The sequence below is a fragment of the Euleptes europaea genome, chromosome 7, assembly GCF_029931775.1.
Source record: "Euleptes europaea isolate rEulEur1 chromosome 7, rEulEur1.hap1, whole genome shotgun sequence".
NCBI lineage: Eukaryota > Metazoa > Chordata > Lepidosauria > Squamata > Sphaerodactylidae > Euleptes > Euleptes europaea.
In genome coordinates, this window is record NC_079318.1 from 22,425,565 (window position 1) to 22,440,988 (window position 15,424).

The window sequence follows — 15,424 nt, forward strand, 5'->3', positions numbered from 1 at the left end:
GCGGGTCTACCCTCAGGGCCCTGAGATCACTAACCCTCCTGGCCGAGGTGATGGCCACTAAAAAAGCCGTCTTGTAGGACACTATGGAGAGGTCACCCGAAACCATAGGTTCAAAGGGTTTAGTCGTCAGGTGTGATAGCACCAAGGATAAACTCCATTGATGGATAGGAACATGCACCTGCGGAAATAAGTTTTCCAATCCTTTTAGAAACTTTTTACATAATTTATTGGAAAATAAAGAGGCCACATTCACACCATCATGGCATGATGAAATTGCTGCCAAATGACATTTGATCGAAGAATTAGAGAGACCGGAGTCCTTTAAGAACAAAAGGTAGTCAAACACAGCCTGCAAAGTGCAACTTTGCGGTTCCAGCCCTTTCTCCATAGCCCATTAGGAGAATCTCGTCCATTTGTGAGCGTATGCCTTTCTGGTAGATGGCTTACGCGATGAAAGTAAAACATGAGCTACCCTATCCGACCAAACAGTTACCCTTTGATCATCCACGCCACTAAGTGTAACGAGGGGGGATCGTGATGAAGTACCCTTCCTCTGGTTAGGAGGTATGGGGAGCTCGAAAGGCTGATGTAATTGCATTTGGTCATGTTCCAGAGGATGGCAAACCATGGCCTCTTTGGCCAAAAAGGTATTATCAATATCATGTGTGATTTGTCCTGAAGGGCTTTTCCTATTACCCTGTGTATTAAGGGGATGGGTGGGAAAGCATATAGCAGTCTCCCTGACCAAGGCATTTGAAAAGCGTCCCCTAGGGACCCCACCTCTGTTGCTGCCCTTGAGCAAAACAGTTTGCACCTTGCATTCTCGCTTGACGCGAAAAGGTCTACTTCTGGCCAACCCCATTGGTGGAAAATAGGGTGCAAAAAATGCAGGGGGATGGACCACTCGTGGTCCTCGGACGTGTCCCTGCTCAGGGCATCTGCCGTGACATTGGAACAGCCCGCAATATGAATGGCCGAAAGGGACACATGATGTTTGATTGCCCACTCCCATATAAGGGTAGCATCTCTGCAGAGAGCTAGTGAATTGGTGCCCCCTTGCTTGTTCACGTAGAATTTTGACGTAGTGTTGTCCGTGGCGATGAGAACGGCCTTGTTTGCAAGGAATTCTGAAAAAGAAGAAAGGCCGTATCTAATCGCTCTCATCTCTAAGATGTTAATGTGCAGATTAGCTTCCCTTGGGGTCCATCGTCCTTTAGCTATAAGGGATTCAGTGGGGGGGGGGCAACCTCCTAAAGAGGCGTCGGTAAAAATTTGAACATTGTGAGAGCTGACACCAAAGTCTACACCCTTGAGAAGGTTACGCTCCTCCAACCACCAACCCAGAGATTTGATGACTACTCTAGGGATAGACAATTTTTTCCCTTGAGGATCCACATTCATTGTAAAGGCTCTTAAGAACCAATTTTGAAGTGGCCTCATGCAGAGCCTTGCGTAGGGGACCACAGCCGTGGTCAAGGACATCAGTCCTAAGAGCTTCTGAATTGTAACTGCCTGCTGGAACCTGTCGTGTGAAAAATGTCACCAGTTTCTGTATCGATCTAACCCTGGGTAAAGGCAGGAAGGCAGTATGTAGGTCTGCATGCTATACTGCACCTATGAAATCTGTAACTCGGGTTGGAGTGAGGCGTGATTTCTGGAAATTAATGACTAAGCCCAGGTCTGCATGAGTACTAGTTGTGATCATGACTGACAGTGACAATTCATGCTGAGAACTAGCCACCATTAGCCAGTCGTCCAGGTACGGGAATATGCAGCAACCTTGCAGTGTCAGGTACCCTATCACCTCAGCCATGACCTTCGTAAACACTCTAGGAGCTGGAGATAACCCAAAAGGTAATACTGCATATTCGTAATCGATTCCCGCACATGAGAATCTTAAGTATCTCCTACAAGCTGTATGGATGGCAATGTGGAAGTATGCGTCTTTTAAGTCTAAGACCGCAAACCACATATCTCCAGACAGTAGAGGCAAGATCTGTTGTAGAAACAACATTCTGAACTTGCGTACTTTCAAATTTGTTCAGGGCTCTCAAATCCAAGATGGGTCTCTTTCCTCCTCCCTTTTTGTCAATCAAGAAGTATTGGGAGTAGAATCCCATCTGATCCTCAGTGGGCGGGACAATCCGAATTGCTCCCTTCTGTAAAAGGGAGTTGACCTCGTCTAACAACTCTTGTTGTGGTACCCCACTGACAGCAGGTTGAGACATACTCACAGGGAAAGAGGAGAACTCAATAAAATACCCCTGTTGTATTATATTCAATACCCAAGAGTCATTCAAAATCTGTGACCATTTACTGTAAAACTGAGAGAGACGGTTAGCAAACATTGGAACTGCAGAACAAACAGTAACTGAAGAACAATCAGTTAGTCATGCCGAACCTTTCTTATTAGTTTGTTCGTGGGGGGGGGTAACCCCCCTTCCTGCTCTTCCCTCTGGGGTTGTATCTTTTACCTTGCTGAGGGTTGGACTGGTAGTGCGGCTGGGATTGTTGCTGCCGCTGGTAGCCCCAGGACTGGTTTCTACTAAACTTGCCAGTACAGTAGGACTGAGGCTGCCTATTGTAAGGTCGAGGCCTGTATGAGGGCCCAGAGTGTTGGGTAACCCCCAAAGATTTAGCAGTAGCCTTCTGCTTCCGAAGGTTGTGCAACACCTCATCAGTTTGTTCGCAGAAGAGGGCCTTTGCATCAAATGGCATATCTTCAATTCTGGCTCTGACATCAGGCGTTAGAGATGAGGCCCGCAACCAAGAGTGGCGCCTGAGCACCACACTCGAGGCAATGGCCCTACCTGAGCAGTCTGCCATATGTCTAAAAGCAGCAATCTGAGTTTTGCCCAGTTTTTTACCCTCTAATTGTATGGAAATCAACAGAGCCCTTTTTTCCTCAGGCAGGGCATCAATCACTTCTGATACTCTATCCCATAAGGACATTTGGTATCGGCCAGTCAGTGCGCTGAAGTTGGCAATTCTAATGCCCAGCGCAGCCGAGGAGTAAAACTTCCGCCCTATACCGTCAAGTTTGCGCCCCTCCTTATCAAGGGGAGTGGAGTGCGATCCAGATTTATATTCCGCAGCTAAAACATCTGTAATAATAGAATTTGGTGGAGGATGTTTATATAAAAACTGACATTCCTCCTCATCCACCCTGTACAAATTTTCTATCTTTCTGATGGATGCTATTACTGATGCAGGTTTAATCCAGGTGGCCATAGCTATCTGTTTTATATCTTGAACCAGTGGCAGTTTAGCTGGACCTGATTCAGAACTAAACAGCACCCCCATGATGGGGTCAGACGGCCTGGGATCTGTTTGTATGGTCATTAGCCCCAACGCTTTGGCCATACGGAGCAGGAGCTCCGAGAACAACTTTATGTCCTCTGTAGGGAATATTGGGGTGGGATCCCCCACCGTATCCCCTGGAGAAGGAAGGTACATGTCCTCCGAACCAAGTTCTGATGCATGATCAGCTTCATCACAGGAATCTCCATCCTCGAGGACTTGTCTGGGCAGTGAAGCTGACACACAAGCCTCACTGACGTCGGTCGCTGCTGACGTCGAAGGCATAGGGACTTCTCGTCCCAAATCAGGCATGGGCAGCGATTCCCGGCGTCGTTGCGTTGGCGGACCCCTTGCCCTCGAGCCTGATCGTTCTGTTCTATCCCGAGCTGCAAACGGCGTCGGTGCTTCGATGATAGCCGTTGCCGTTTTGACGTCGGTAGCCGTCGCCTACTTCATGACGTCGGTAGCCGTCGCCCCCGGCATGACGTCGGAAGTCGTCGTCATGGCGTCAGTAGTCATTGGCGACGTACGGTCGTCCTCCGTATGGGAATGGTGCGTACCACGGCGGAGGACAGAAACTCCACGGGTTCCAGCCTTGGAACTGGAGCCGATGATCCCAGTCTCGGACCTCCGTCTCCGGTAGGTCTTCTGGGTCAGACGCCATAATATCGGGTGCCTCCAAGTCTTCCTCACCCGAGGATGAATCAATAACCTCCACCCCCGAAGGCGAGGGGGTAGGGGAGAGCCTAAAAGCAGTTGCTGCCGCAGTCTGCAGGCTCTTGTGAGGGCTATGGCCCCGTTCCTTAGGAGAGATGGTATGGGGGGATTTAGATCTGCTCCTCGGTGACTTTGAGCCTCCCCTGGACGGCTTCCGATGCCTCGGTGAGCCCGCCAACGGGGGTGGTGATCGTGAGATATCTCTCCGTCCCTCTTCAGATGCTGTGGCTATGGCAGGCCCCACCGGTGCCAAACGAGTAATCTGATTCAATACAATTTTCAGTCTATTTGCCAAAATGGCTACAAAAATTTATAATCATTATTCAATAATGAAATTGGTCTGTAATTTTTAACATCCAATAAATCTGAATTTGGTTTAGGAATTAATACTATGTTTGCTTGTTTCCAGGTATTTGGGATGGATCCATTCTGCAAACAATAGTTCATTACTTTTAATAAATATGGAGATAATTGTTCTACAAAAATTTTATAATAAAATGCTGTGAATCCGTCTTCGCCTGGTGATTTATTTAATTTACTTTTACCTATTACTGCTTTTAATTCCTCCATAGTTATATTAGAATCTAATAAATATTTATATTCTTGTGAAAGTCCTTCCCACTCAAATTGATTTAAATACACCTCTATTTCCTTCTCAGAAACAACTCTTTGTCTGTAAAGATTTGAATAATAATCTATAAAGGTTTCCATAATTTTTTGCTTATCTGTTGTTACTTTACCATCCCTCTTTATTTGTAATATAGGTAATTTCTTTTCTTTATGTTTAAGTTGCCAAGCTAATAATTTACCCGGTTTATTTGCATGTTCAAATTTTTTTTGCCTATTAAACATTTTTTTTTCTAATTCTGAAGTTATTAAAAATTCATATTGGTATTGTAAATTTTTTATCCTATCCATCTGTTCTTGTTTAAGAAATTTACCTTGTATCTTTCTTAACTGTCTCTCCCCCTGTTTAATTTCCTCTAAAATCTTCTTTTTCCACTCCCTCTCTCTAAACCATCTCGAGTTTTGTTGTATTAACAGACCTTTTATTACTGCTTTACCTGCATCCCACACGATCTCATCTGAGATCCCTTTATCAACATTTTCCAAAAAGTAATTCTGTATATCTATTTTTAACTTTTCTACTATCTTCTTATTTTTCAATAAATATTCATTTATAAACCAAGGTTTATTTCTCTTATTTCCCATATTAATCTTGATCAAAATCGCATTATGATCGGATAACACCTTAGGTAAAATTTCAAGACTGTCCGATAAACCTCTAATATCTTTGGACAACCAAAACATATCTATTCTTGAATGAGAACAATGTCTCGATGAGTAAAAAGTATATCCCTTTTTATTACCATTTACCAGTCTCCATATATCAAACATTTCCCACTGAGCTGTAGAGCCCTCTTTTACAACATCCGTGCCCTTTGATAAATGTTTACTTTTTTCCTTATGTTTCTTCGCCAGTGGTTCTGATGAAGCCTTAGGATTTTCTGTCATCCCCTTAGATCTCTTAGTTGTGCGATTACCAGAAAGCTTCCCGGTATCAGGCTGGAAGGCTTTCTCATACAGTGCTGCCTTCAATTTTTTGGCGCGATCTCGGCGGCACTTGTCTGTAAGCAAGAAGCAGGGTCTACATGACGCCACTATATGGCCTTCTCCTAAACACAGAAGACAGTCCTGGTGTTCGTCAGTCGAAGCCATTTTTGCGCCGCAAGAGCGGCATTTTTTAAAAAGCGCCATGTTTTTGACAATACTCTTCTTTTATAAAAGTATTCCCCAAGTGGTAGGAGGCAATTCAGTAATTCTGTTTTACCTCAGTCACTACAGGGAACAACTACTAAACACTGTTCTCTCCGCGGCGGCAGAATGAGAACTGAGGGAAGAGTGCTGCCCCCCCGTCAAGTGACCATTGGGCAGGGAAAAAAGCCATTAAGGCTTGGTCGTTGATGGGGGGAGGGGAGCGCTCCTAGGGAGCCGACTCTTCCATAAGCTTTTTAATCTCCGTGGCTGGCCTGCGCCTGCGCAGTCCCATGTGGGACTGGACAGAAGCCACGAAAACGAACACCTGTTCAGAAGTATAATTTAGCTTGGAGTACATACATCCCAACAGCCCTGTGGCGCAGAGTGGTAAGCTGCAGTACTGCAGTCCAAGCTCTGCTCACGAACTGAGTTCGATCCCAACAGAAGTGGTTTCAGGTAGCTGGCTCAATGTCGACTCAGCCTTCCATCCTTCCGAGGTCGGTCAAATGAGTACCCAGCTTGCTGGGGGTAAAGGGAAGATGACTGGGGAAGGCACTGGCAAACCACCCCATAAACAAAGTCTGCTTAGTAAACGTCGGGATGTGACGTCACCCCATGGGTCAGGAATGACCCGATGCTTGCACAGGGGACCTTTACCTTTTTTATTTTGACACACAGCAAACTATTACAGAACGTGTGCCAGTTTCCCAAACATTTTTCTTCGCCTTTGCCCATCACAGTCCCAAATTAGTCTATTTTATGCATTAGTCTTCAGACAACTTTACAGTACATTATCCATACATCAAGCATGCACTAATAAGTCACACTTTGTCACCGTAATTTGTACTTACTGTGGCATCGATGTGTAACCTGATGACTTAATTTTGCTGTGGAAAACCAGGGGCTTATCTTTTATTGCGCTCTTTTTATCTGTGATTTTTAAAGTCAAGAGTTATAATAAAAAGGAACACGAACAGTAAATAAATGTTTTTAACACCATATCGTTACAGATCTGTGTTTTGGATTCCTATACATTCATGTTGTGTGTGTGTGTGTGTGTAAAGTGCCGTCAAGTCGCAGCCGACTTATGGCGACCCCTTATGGGGTTTTCAAGGCAAGAGACGTAACAGAGGTGGTTTGCCAGTGCCTTCCTCTGTATAGCAACCCTGGACTTCCTTGGTGATCTCCCATCCAAATACTAACCAGAGCTGACCCTGCTTAGCTTCCGAGATCTGATGAGATCAGGCTAGCCTGGGCCATCCAGGTCAGGGCCCATACATTCATGGTAGGTGCCTTCTGTTTTTAAAATTATTTTAATATGTTCTTTTACTATTAAAATGTTCATTATTTAACGAGTGCGCAATGCCTTTTAACCATATTTTAAATGGATACACCTTTTTTAGAAATATCCTCCTATACACTGTTACACTGTCACAGACAAGCAAAACACACTCTGCAGTAGACATCAAACACAGCATTCCTTTGTTCCATCAGTTTGATGGTGCACACATGGAATTCTTGCTCAGGGCATTCATTATGGTTCCCACACATATATCTTCGTAGGCACAGAACTTTTATCCCCACTGAAGAGAGTGGGACAGCCCCTTGCAGGCCGCAGAATTCTACGTGCACATCTGAATCCCCACACCCATAAGGGATCGATCGATCAGGGCATGAGTCTTTGGTTCAAGTTCCATGCATGAAGACTGTACTGAAAATAATTGGCCTTATTTCCAAGTACGAAGGCAAGGAAACAAATGGTGCACATGCTCTGTGAATTGTCCATATGCATAATTTTTCTATATAATATTTTTAAAATGTCTTTAATCATGTCTCACATATGTTTACATTATTATTTTGTGTTATTTTCTCATTTATTAGATTCCTCTTGAAAAAGCTGCACACAAAACACGTTAGGGTTGTAAAGATTATTAAAGAATTCATTTCCCTCTGCACCATTTGTTTCCTTGCCTTCGTTTTGCCTTTCAAATTAAAAAATACAAGGCAGGCTATAACATTTATGAAAAATTAATATGTGAAGTAGAAATGGCTTACCCAACTTATCTTTTTTGTTGACAACTTCATTTTCTTTCTTCATGCACAAGGGAGAGGTTGGCAGAAGAGAGCAACTAAATCAGGTAACCAACAAACATAATATTATATAGATATTATATTATATGTATATTAGAGAGAAATTCTAATTGCAGCTCATCAGCTATTTATTAGAGTGTAGAACCAGAGACTTCAACAGTATTTTCCCTCAGTCAATGGTTTGAGGACTGTGGACTACGTGAGATCTCTGGTCTCATGTTCACTCACATAATACCACCTGCCTTTATAGACATTTCAAAGAGTACAAAAATAAAAACCCAATATACTTAGAATGTTTTTTTAAAATTACACTTTATGTTATTTACATTTGCTAGGTTGAAGAACTGGTGCCACATGGCAGTTAAGAGACTGCAGCTGTAAATGAGGAAGATCACAACGTCCTCACATGCAAAACTCACTCTAGCCATGAACACACAGGCCCTATCTACATGCTAAGTTTTCCTTGTGTACTCTTTGGGGTCTGATGGGCAGACATGCAATGCAAGCTTCCTGCTCGAAACACAATTTCTAGGTGTGTGGGGACAGATTCCGATCTGAACCAGAGGACCTACATGGACAAAAAGCCATATAGCAGGGGGGGGGGGACTGCAGAGAGGAGAGGGAACGGAGAGAAATCACCTCCACCTTTCTCTTTCATCAGCAGTACTTTCGTTGGCGAAAGAGGTACCCCTAGGGCAAGGGCAAGGTGGGCAGTATCACTCCATTCCTCTTTTTTATTGCAGTACAGTAAGGACTTTTTTTTGTCCATACAGGTTCTGAGAGTCCAGAATCAATAATCTGAAAGTCTCTGGGACTGCTAGAGGAGTGGAACGTCAGAAAGGATTTGCACGAACAAATGCCTTCAACTGGTACATTATTGGATCCAACCCATACAGTTTCCCCAGGTGAGTTCCCCCTCATTTCCTCTTATGATCCAAGTGCCCAACGTAGGACAGCAAGGATAATGAAGATACTTTCAGAGAGGACTCCTCCAGCTATGGCATTCTTTTCCACCAGAGATTTGCAAAGGTCACTACCTTCACTAGAAACAACATGCAATCTTAAAATAAAGACTAGCTTCTGATAGCCAAATACAAGTCACTAAAGAGGTAAGACAAGGTATATATAAATCCCCCCTCCCTCACACACTACACAAAGAATTCACAGGAAAAATCTTTCTATGTGGCTTTGTACCCAGGCTTTAAGCCTCAGCTTAGGCACACTGAAACCCCACCTCTTATATATTTCCCAAAACTGCTTCTCCCATATCGACAGCAGGAAAGATGCAAAAGAGAGGAAATAGGGTTCCTACATTAGCTGCTTGATGAGTGATGTTCTCTTAAAATTATAAGTGCCACTTTAGAGACTTTGGGGGTTCCATTCAGCTGGCATTGACAGATGGAATATCAAGGATTCCCTACAGTCTCCCCAAATTCTGATCGTGACAGAATTTGGCAGAAAATATGGGTTACAGTTTAGCATTTGCCATGTTTTCACCAATTTATTCCTGCTTTAGCTCTTTTAATCAGGCTTTAAATGGAAGCTGAGGTGTTAAAGGACAGAAATTCACATAAAGCAAAACAGACTCAACTTTAATTTAAGTGGAACGATTCTGTACCTGGCAATAACTGAAAGACTTTTCTCCCTGCCACTTACAAGAAGCTTGCTCTGCTGAGACCTCAACAGGGCAGCAACATTAATCTCCAGCAAGGCAATTCTATTCTCAAACATTGAAGTCAGCAAACAGAAAACCTGTAGAGAGACATCCATGAAAACATTTTAATACAAAATTGTCCTATTATACTAAATGAATCTCGACAAAAGTTAAAACGGAGAGTGCTGTATTACACATGCATTTTTTTTCAGAAAGCTAGTTCCTATCTCTCTAACACTCTCCCAAGTTGACTTAGAAATAAACCTGCATCTGAAAATCTGCAGAATGCAAGTTCTCACTTCATCACATCTCTCAAGCAAGGATGCTTAACTAAATGTAACTTTGCTTGTAACCTTCATAATTCAAAGGCCATCAACCGCCCAGCCACACAAATCAAACGGGCAAAAATTTGCTATGCAGACGTTTTTTCTGGCTGCACCCTTGGTTTTTGGCCAAGGTAGAATCAGAGGAGTGAACGGAAAGGGATATAGTATCATGGTAGAGGATGTGTTTAATCAAGCTGAAGCTCTACATTCAATCTTCTGCATCTTGAGATAAAAACACTTTGAATAAGACAGTTGCAAAAAAGTTCGGCTTTAGACCAAGAAAAATTGTAGCACGTCAGAGCTGACAATATTGGAATATTAATCTGATTCAGTATAAAACAGCACTATAAAGCTTTCCTTTATAAAACCAGTGATTTTTCCCTCATGGCTTCAGGGGAGAAAACATCACCTAGCAGCATGTCTCAGATAGAGTGACAAGATTATTTTATGAAGGAAAAATTGTGCTATGTGTTTAAAAAAAACAAAATTGTTTCAATGCTGCACTCACCTTACCACTAACTGCCTTCCTCATTAAAGCACATGATCCAGCAAACTGAATACTGAGGGCACTGTAATCTTTTCAGACACACAAAAAAAGAAAAGAAATAATAAAATAAAAACAGTTTTCTAAAACAGAAAACCAGCCAATTAAATACTGGTTCTAATTGGCTCCTTACATGAGCTTTTAAACAATAGAACTTCATTTAGCAAAATTATACTCAACTTTAAAATTGATGAGTGAAATATATTGCTAAGTTTCTAGTGCAATAATCACAACTACATTAGAATTTACACCTGTTATTAGGTTGCACATCTGATAATTCAGCAGAAACAAGAACAAGGAAGTCACAGATGTTAATCACATCAAATTATTGTCAACATTATACTATCATACCTCTATAATGTAAAACAGCTTCCACCTCAAAATTTTCCAGATTAATTATGAATAAACCAGTGGAAGTTCCTATCCACAAGCATCGAGCATTCACTGAAGAACAACTAGATAAAAACAAAGAGAAAGAGGATACCTTTATTTTAAGTCCTTAAGCATCAGAGATACAACAAAGCACGTTTGAATGCTACAGCCTTGATCTCGGGAACCCTTACCCAAATGGACTAGAAAGAAATTGTTTATACACAAACTGGTGATCTTCCTTACAGTTAGGATCCACAAGTATTCTCCAACAAAGATAAAGCTCATTTTAAAGAGAAACGCGGTGAGGCAATGGTGATGCAAAGGGAATCCATGCGGAAGAAGTCGAGTGTTGTTTACAGGCTACCCATATACAGATATAAATCACATTTCTGTTCTTGGTCACAAGAGGAAACTGAAGGTGCATTACATGTTGTTCTGTCATTACTATGAAACTCCTTGAAGCAGCAACCCAAGAGGCTATATTTGGTAAAGGGGGTGGGGATTGTTATGTATGTGTAATGTGTAGTTTTGCCCTTAGACACAAAGTGAGTAATACCAAGCAATATACTTACCTTTGTTCTTCATCACTTAAATTTACAAACTTGTCACAGTGCTCAATTCTGAGAACAGGAAAGGTGGTCTCAACTGTTTCTTCTGTCCTTAATTCATTTGGAATATATACCTTGGAAGCACTCTGAACCTCATCTGAGGAAAACAGACAATGGCTATTGGGTATCACATCAATTCAATTCAATCCAATCATTTATTACGGTCATTTGACCAGCATTATAAAAATACAGCGATGCATACCATAAGCCTTACCAACAAAACCAAGTAGATTTAAGGACAAACCAGATAACACTATTGGAATAAAATATGACCATTAATAAAATAGATAAGTTAAAAATTACTGCTGTGACTTCCAAGCCCTACATATTAACATGCAGTATCTAGCAACATATCTCGAGATCTGGGGATTACTGCCTGCTAACAGGTGGTCCAATTTGGTTTTGTCAGATTCTCCCAAGAATTTCTTTAGCAAAGGATCAATCATTTTACTCCTAGCCTCCTTGTAAAAAGTACACCATAAAATCATGTTTGATCGTTCCTACCTGTTGAAGCAAGCACTTTCTTTCTATGAAAGGGATCTTCTTAAATTTGCCTTCGAGTACTGCAGAGGGGAGTGCTGCATGTCCCGGGAGGGGCCCCCAACCCTCTTTCCCGGGCCGAGTCCCAGCCCCCACACTCACCGGTCTTCCCGCGGGCGGTGAGTCACCGGGGCTTTCTTTCTCCCCAGCGCCTCACCGAGCCGGTGAGAGGGGAGGGAGCCCGACCAAGGCAGCTGCGGGAGCCACGAGCCGCCGACCCGCAGACCCAGCCAAAGCCGCTGCGGGAGCCGCGGGCCGCCGACCCACAGCCCCTGCCGATGCCGCCGCGGGAGTCGCAGGCCGCTGACCCGCAGGCCCAGCCGGAGCCGCCGCGGGAGCTGCGGGCCACCAACCCACAGGCCCAGCCGAAGCCGCCGCAGGAGCCGCGGGCAGCCGACCAGTTCAGGGGGGAGTCAGAGCTCGACTCTCCCTCGGGCGTCGCCAGATTGCTGCAGGATACACCTTGCGGGCAACCTCTGGCTTGTATCCTCCCCGCCAGTCAGCCCCCGCATCCTCCAGGCCAGAGATCCTCTCGGCGCCCAGGGCCAAGTCCCCTCACGACACTGCACACCTGGCAAGGGTGAGAGCTCTCCTGATGTTATTGGATTCCAATATAGCCAGATAGGCCGCTGGAGCAATCACATATTTGGTGCTCAGAGGGCATATAAAATCTGGTGTTCTAGAGATATCGGCTTGATGCTCAGTATCTTCGATCCTCTGCCTGATCAGCTGTTTTGCTTGATCCAACCCACTTCTTAAAAGGGCTTGGGTGGATAGGCCTAAGTTCCTGACATACTTTAAAACAGCCCCTAGCCACTTTGATTGGAAATTGTCTTGAAATATCATAGGAAAAAGGCCCTGAGGATTCAGATTTCCTTTTAAGGATATCACATCTGAAACAGGTTGACCAAAACAGTCAGTTAAACACTGATATTTCTAGAACCAATAGAAGCAAGTTCAGAATTAGATTTAATTCAGAGTAGTTTCAGGAGGCGACTGATGGGGGTGATGACAGTTGCATCATATGGAGGAGCCATAGCTCAGTGCTAGAGCATGTGCTTCACTTGCAGAACATCCCAGGTTCAATCCTTGGCATTTCCAGTTAAAAGGAACCAGTAGCAGGTGAACGGAAAGACCTCCACTTGTGACCATGGAGAGCCACTGCCAGTCAGAGTAGACGATACTGATCGTATCACACCAAAAGACATTCAGAAAATGAATAAGAACACTAATGGACATTGCTGGAAGTGAAATGAGATAAATGGGACTTTTTTCATGCATGGTGGTCTTGCAAGAAGATGAAAATTTTTTTGGAATAAAGTCCATAATGAAATGCAAACAATTCTAAAAATTAAATTTGCTAGGGATTCCAAAACTATGCTGTTAGGAATTTTGCCATCAGTCATTGAAAACTCCATGGAAGAACTGTTCAGGTGTATGATTTCAGCTGCCATAAAATGGAAAACAGAAGACTGCCCAGGCATAGAAGATTGGAAGAACAAGCTAGCAGAGCATGCAGTGATGGCCAAGTTGACAATTTATGTAAATAGACGACCCGGTGAAGAATTTCAAAAAAATTGGAAATTTTATAGTGCATATATTTCTTTAAAAATGAAACGAAAAAGTTTAGTTTCAAGCTATATCATGTACACTAAGTAAAATGAGTATATTATATTGAAATTCAGTTATTGTCAATAATTAATTAATAAGAGATTATAAATGAGATAGTAAATTAAAGTTTAATCATTGTGTTAGTATAAGGTATATAATTATGTGAGGGAAGGATCTTATATCAAGTAGTATATATTTAATGTGACTAAGCTAGTATACCCTGACCTGGATGGCCCAGGCTAGCCTGATCTCGTCAGATCTCAGAAGCTAAGCAGGGTCAGCCCTGGTTAGTATTTGCATGGGAGACCACCAAGGAATACCAGGGTTGCTATGCAGAGGAAGGCACTGGCAAACCACCTCTGTTAGTCTCTTGCCATGAAAACCCCCAAAAAAGGGGTCGCCATAAGTTGGCTGCAACTTGACGGTACTTTACACACACACAAGCTAGTATAGCCAATCAATCAATTATCACCTTTATTGGCATAAATAGTATAGTCAATGTAGGGAAAGTTATAAGATGGGAACAAATTGGATATGTCCACCCAGGGAAAGCTTGTTATTAAATGTTACAGATTTCAAGTCTGTAGTGTTTATGTATTGTTTATGTGTTGTAGTTTTGTTTGAATTGTATGTCTGATTACAAATTTGAAAATAAAAACAAAAATAAAAATAAAAAGCTTTATTCATTCTGTCCTGAGAACCTCCAGACTAACAAAGACTACAGTCAACAATAGCCATGCAGATTAGCTTTGGATTGCACACATTATCAGATCACTTCAGGATACAATGGTTCCATATTAACATACCACACCCTCATTAGCACATTATCTTGATACTTACAGGACAATGATTAGCACATTACCTTTGATACTTTTTGCAGGACAATGATTCAGCTCAACCCAACCCCTTTCTGACTATATATTACTCTTCCTACACACTTGACACTGAGAGACACTGTCCTTCAGTGTTACTCCTCTGAAGATGCCTGCCACAGCTGCTGGCGAAACGTCAGGAAAGAAAATACCAAGACCACGGTTACACAGCCCGGGTAACCCACAAGAACCAATGAACTCTGACCGTGAAAGCCTTCGACAATATTTTTATAATCAGGATAATTAGGCACTTAAATAATCAGAGCCAGCATGGCATAGTTGTAGAGTGTTGGGCTAGGATCTGGGAGAACCAGGTCTGAAACCATACTCTTCCATGGAAACTTGCCGGGTGACCTTGGGACCATCACGCTCTTTCAGCCTAACCTACCTCACAAGGTCATTGTTGTGAGAGTAAGAGGGGGGGAAAGGAAAATAGGGATGCCAGCTTCCAAGTGGGACCTGGGAATCCCCTGGAATTACAGCTCATCTTAGTTAATAACAGTGATCAAAAAGCTTCTATCTGAGAAGCACCCTTCAAACCTTCTCGCCAGTTAATATTTTGAAATATTTTCTGAAACCACTGTCTTACCTAGTTGTTCAGATTTCCTTATTTTTCTGTAAAATTTCTCTCTCTCTTTTTTTACATCGATATGTACCACACAGCGATACTGATGTCCCCTAATCAAGCTGAAGATCCACACCTAAAAGAGTCAAAAATCAAACTGTAAAGAATTTTTTTGTTATCATCTGAGTTCAAAGGCATGCTTGTGGCCATACTTGGTCAATATAATAAAGCTGATCTAAAAATCAGAATTCTCAGTAGCTTGCATGTGAAAGAGTTTAATTCGCAAAGGAATTTTTCGAGCTACCATAAAGATTATCAGCCTTTGATCTGTACTACATAGACTATGATGTGACTAATGAATGTGCAACTGACCATTTTAATCATAAATTAAAGTGTAAATTAAATGAAACTTGAGTTGTATTAATATTTCTTATTTAAAACTAGTGGGGGTTTCCAGTTCCCATGT

General features: G+C 42.6%; 1 protein-coding gene across 1 annotated transcript in view; it reads right to left on the reverse strand.

Moving 5' to 3' along the window:
* Window positions 1-15,424, reverse strand: part of WDR27 (WD repeat domain 27) — a 117,428-nt gene that overhangs the window by 92,338 nt on the left and 9,666 nt on the right. The window contains exons 7-13 of the mRNA XM_056852973.1: window positions 14,983-15,094; window positions 11,335-11,467; window positions 10,742-10,845; window positions 10,355-10,422; window positions 9,485-9,618; window positions 7,831-7,904; window positions 6,627-6,705 (exon numbers count right to left, since the gene is read on the reverse strand). Of these exons, the coding sequence (XP_056708951.1) occupies window positions 6,627-6,705; window positions 7,831-7,904; window positions 9,485-9,618; window positions 10,355-10,422; window positions 10,742-10,845; window positions 11,335-11,467; window positions 14,983-15,094 (704 nt within the window). The remainder of the gene's footprint in view (window positions 1-6,626; window positions 6,706-7,830; window positions 7,905-9,484; window positions 9,619-10,354; window positions 10,423-10,741; window positions 10,846-11,334; window positions 11,468-14,982; window positions 15,095-15,424) is intronic.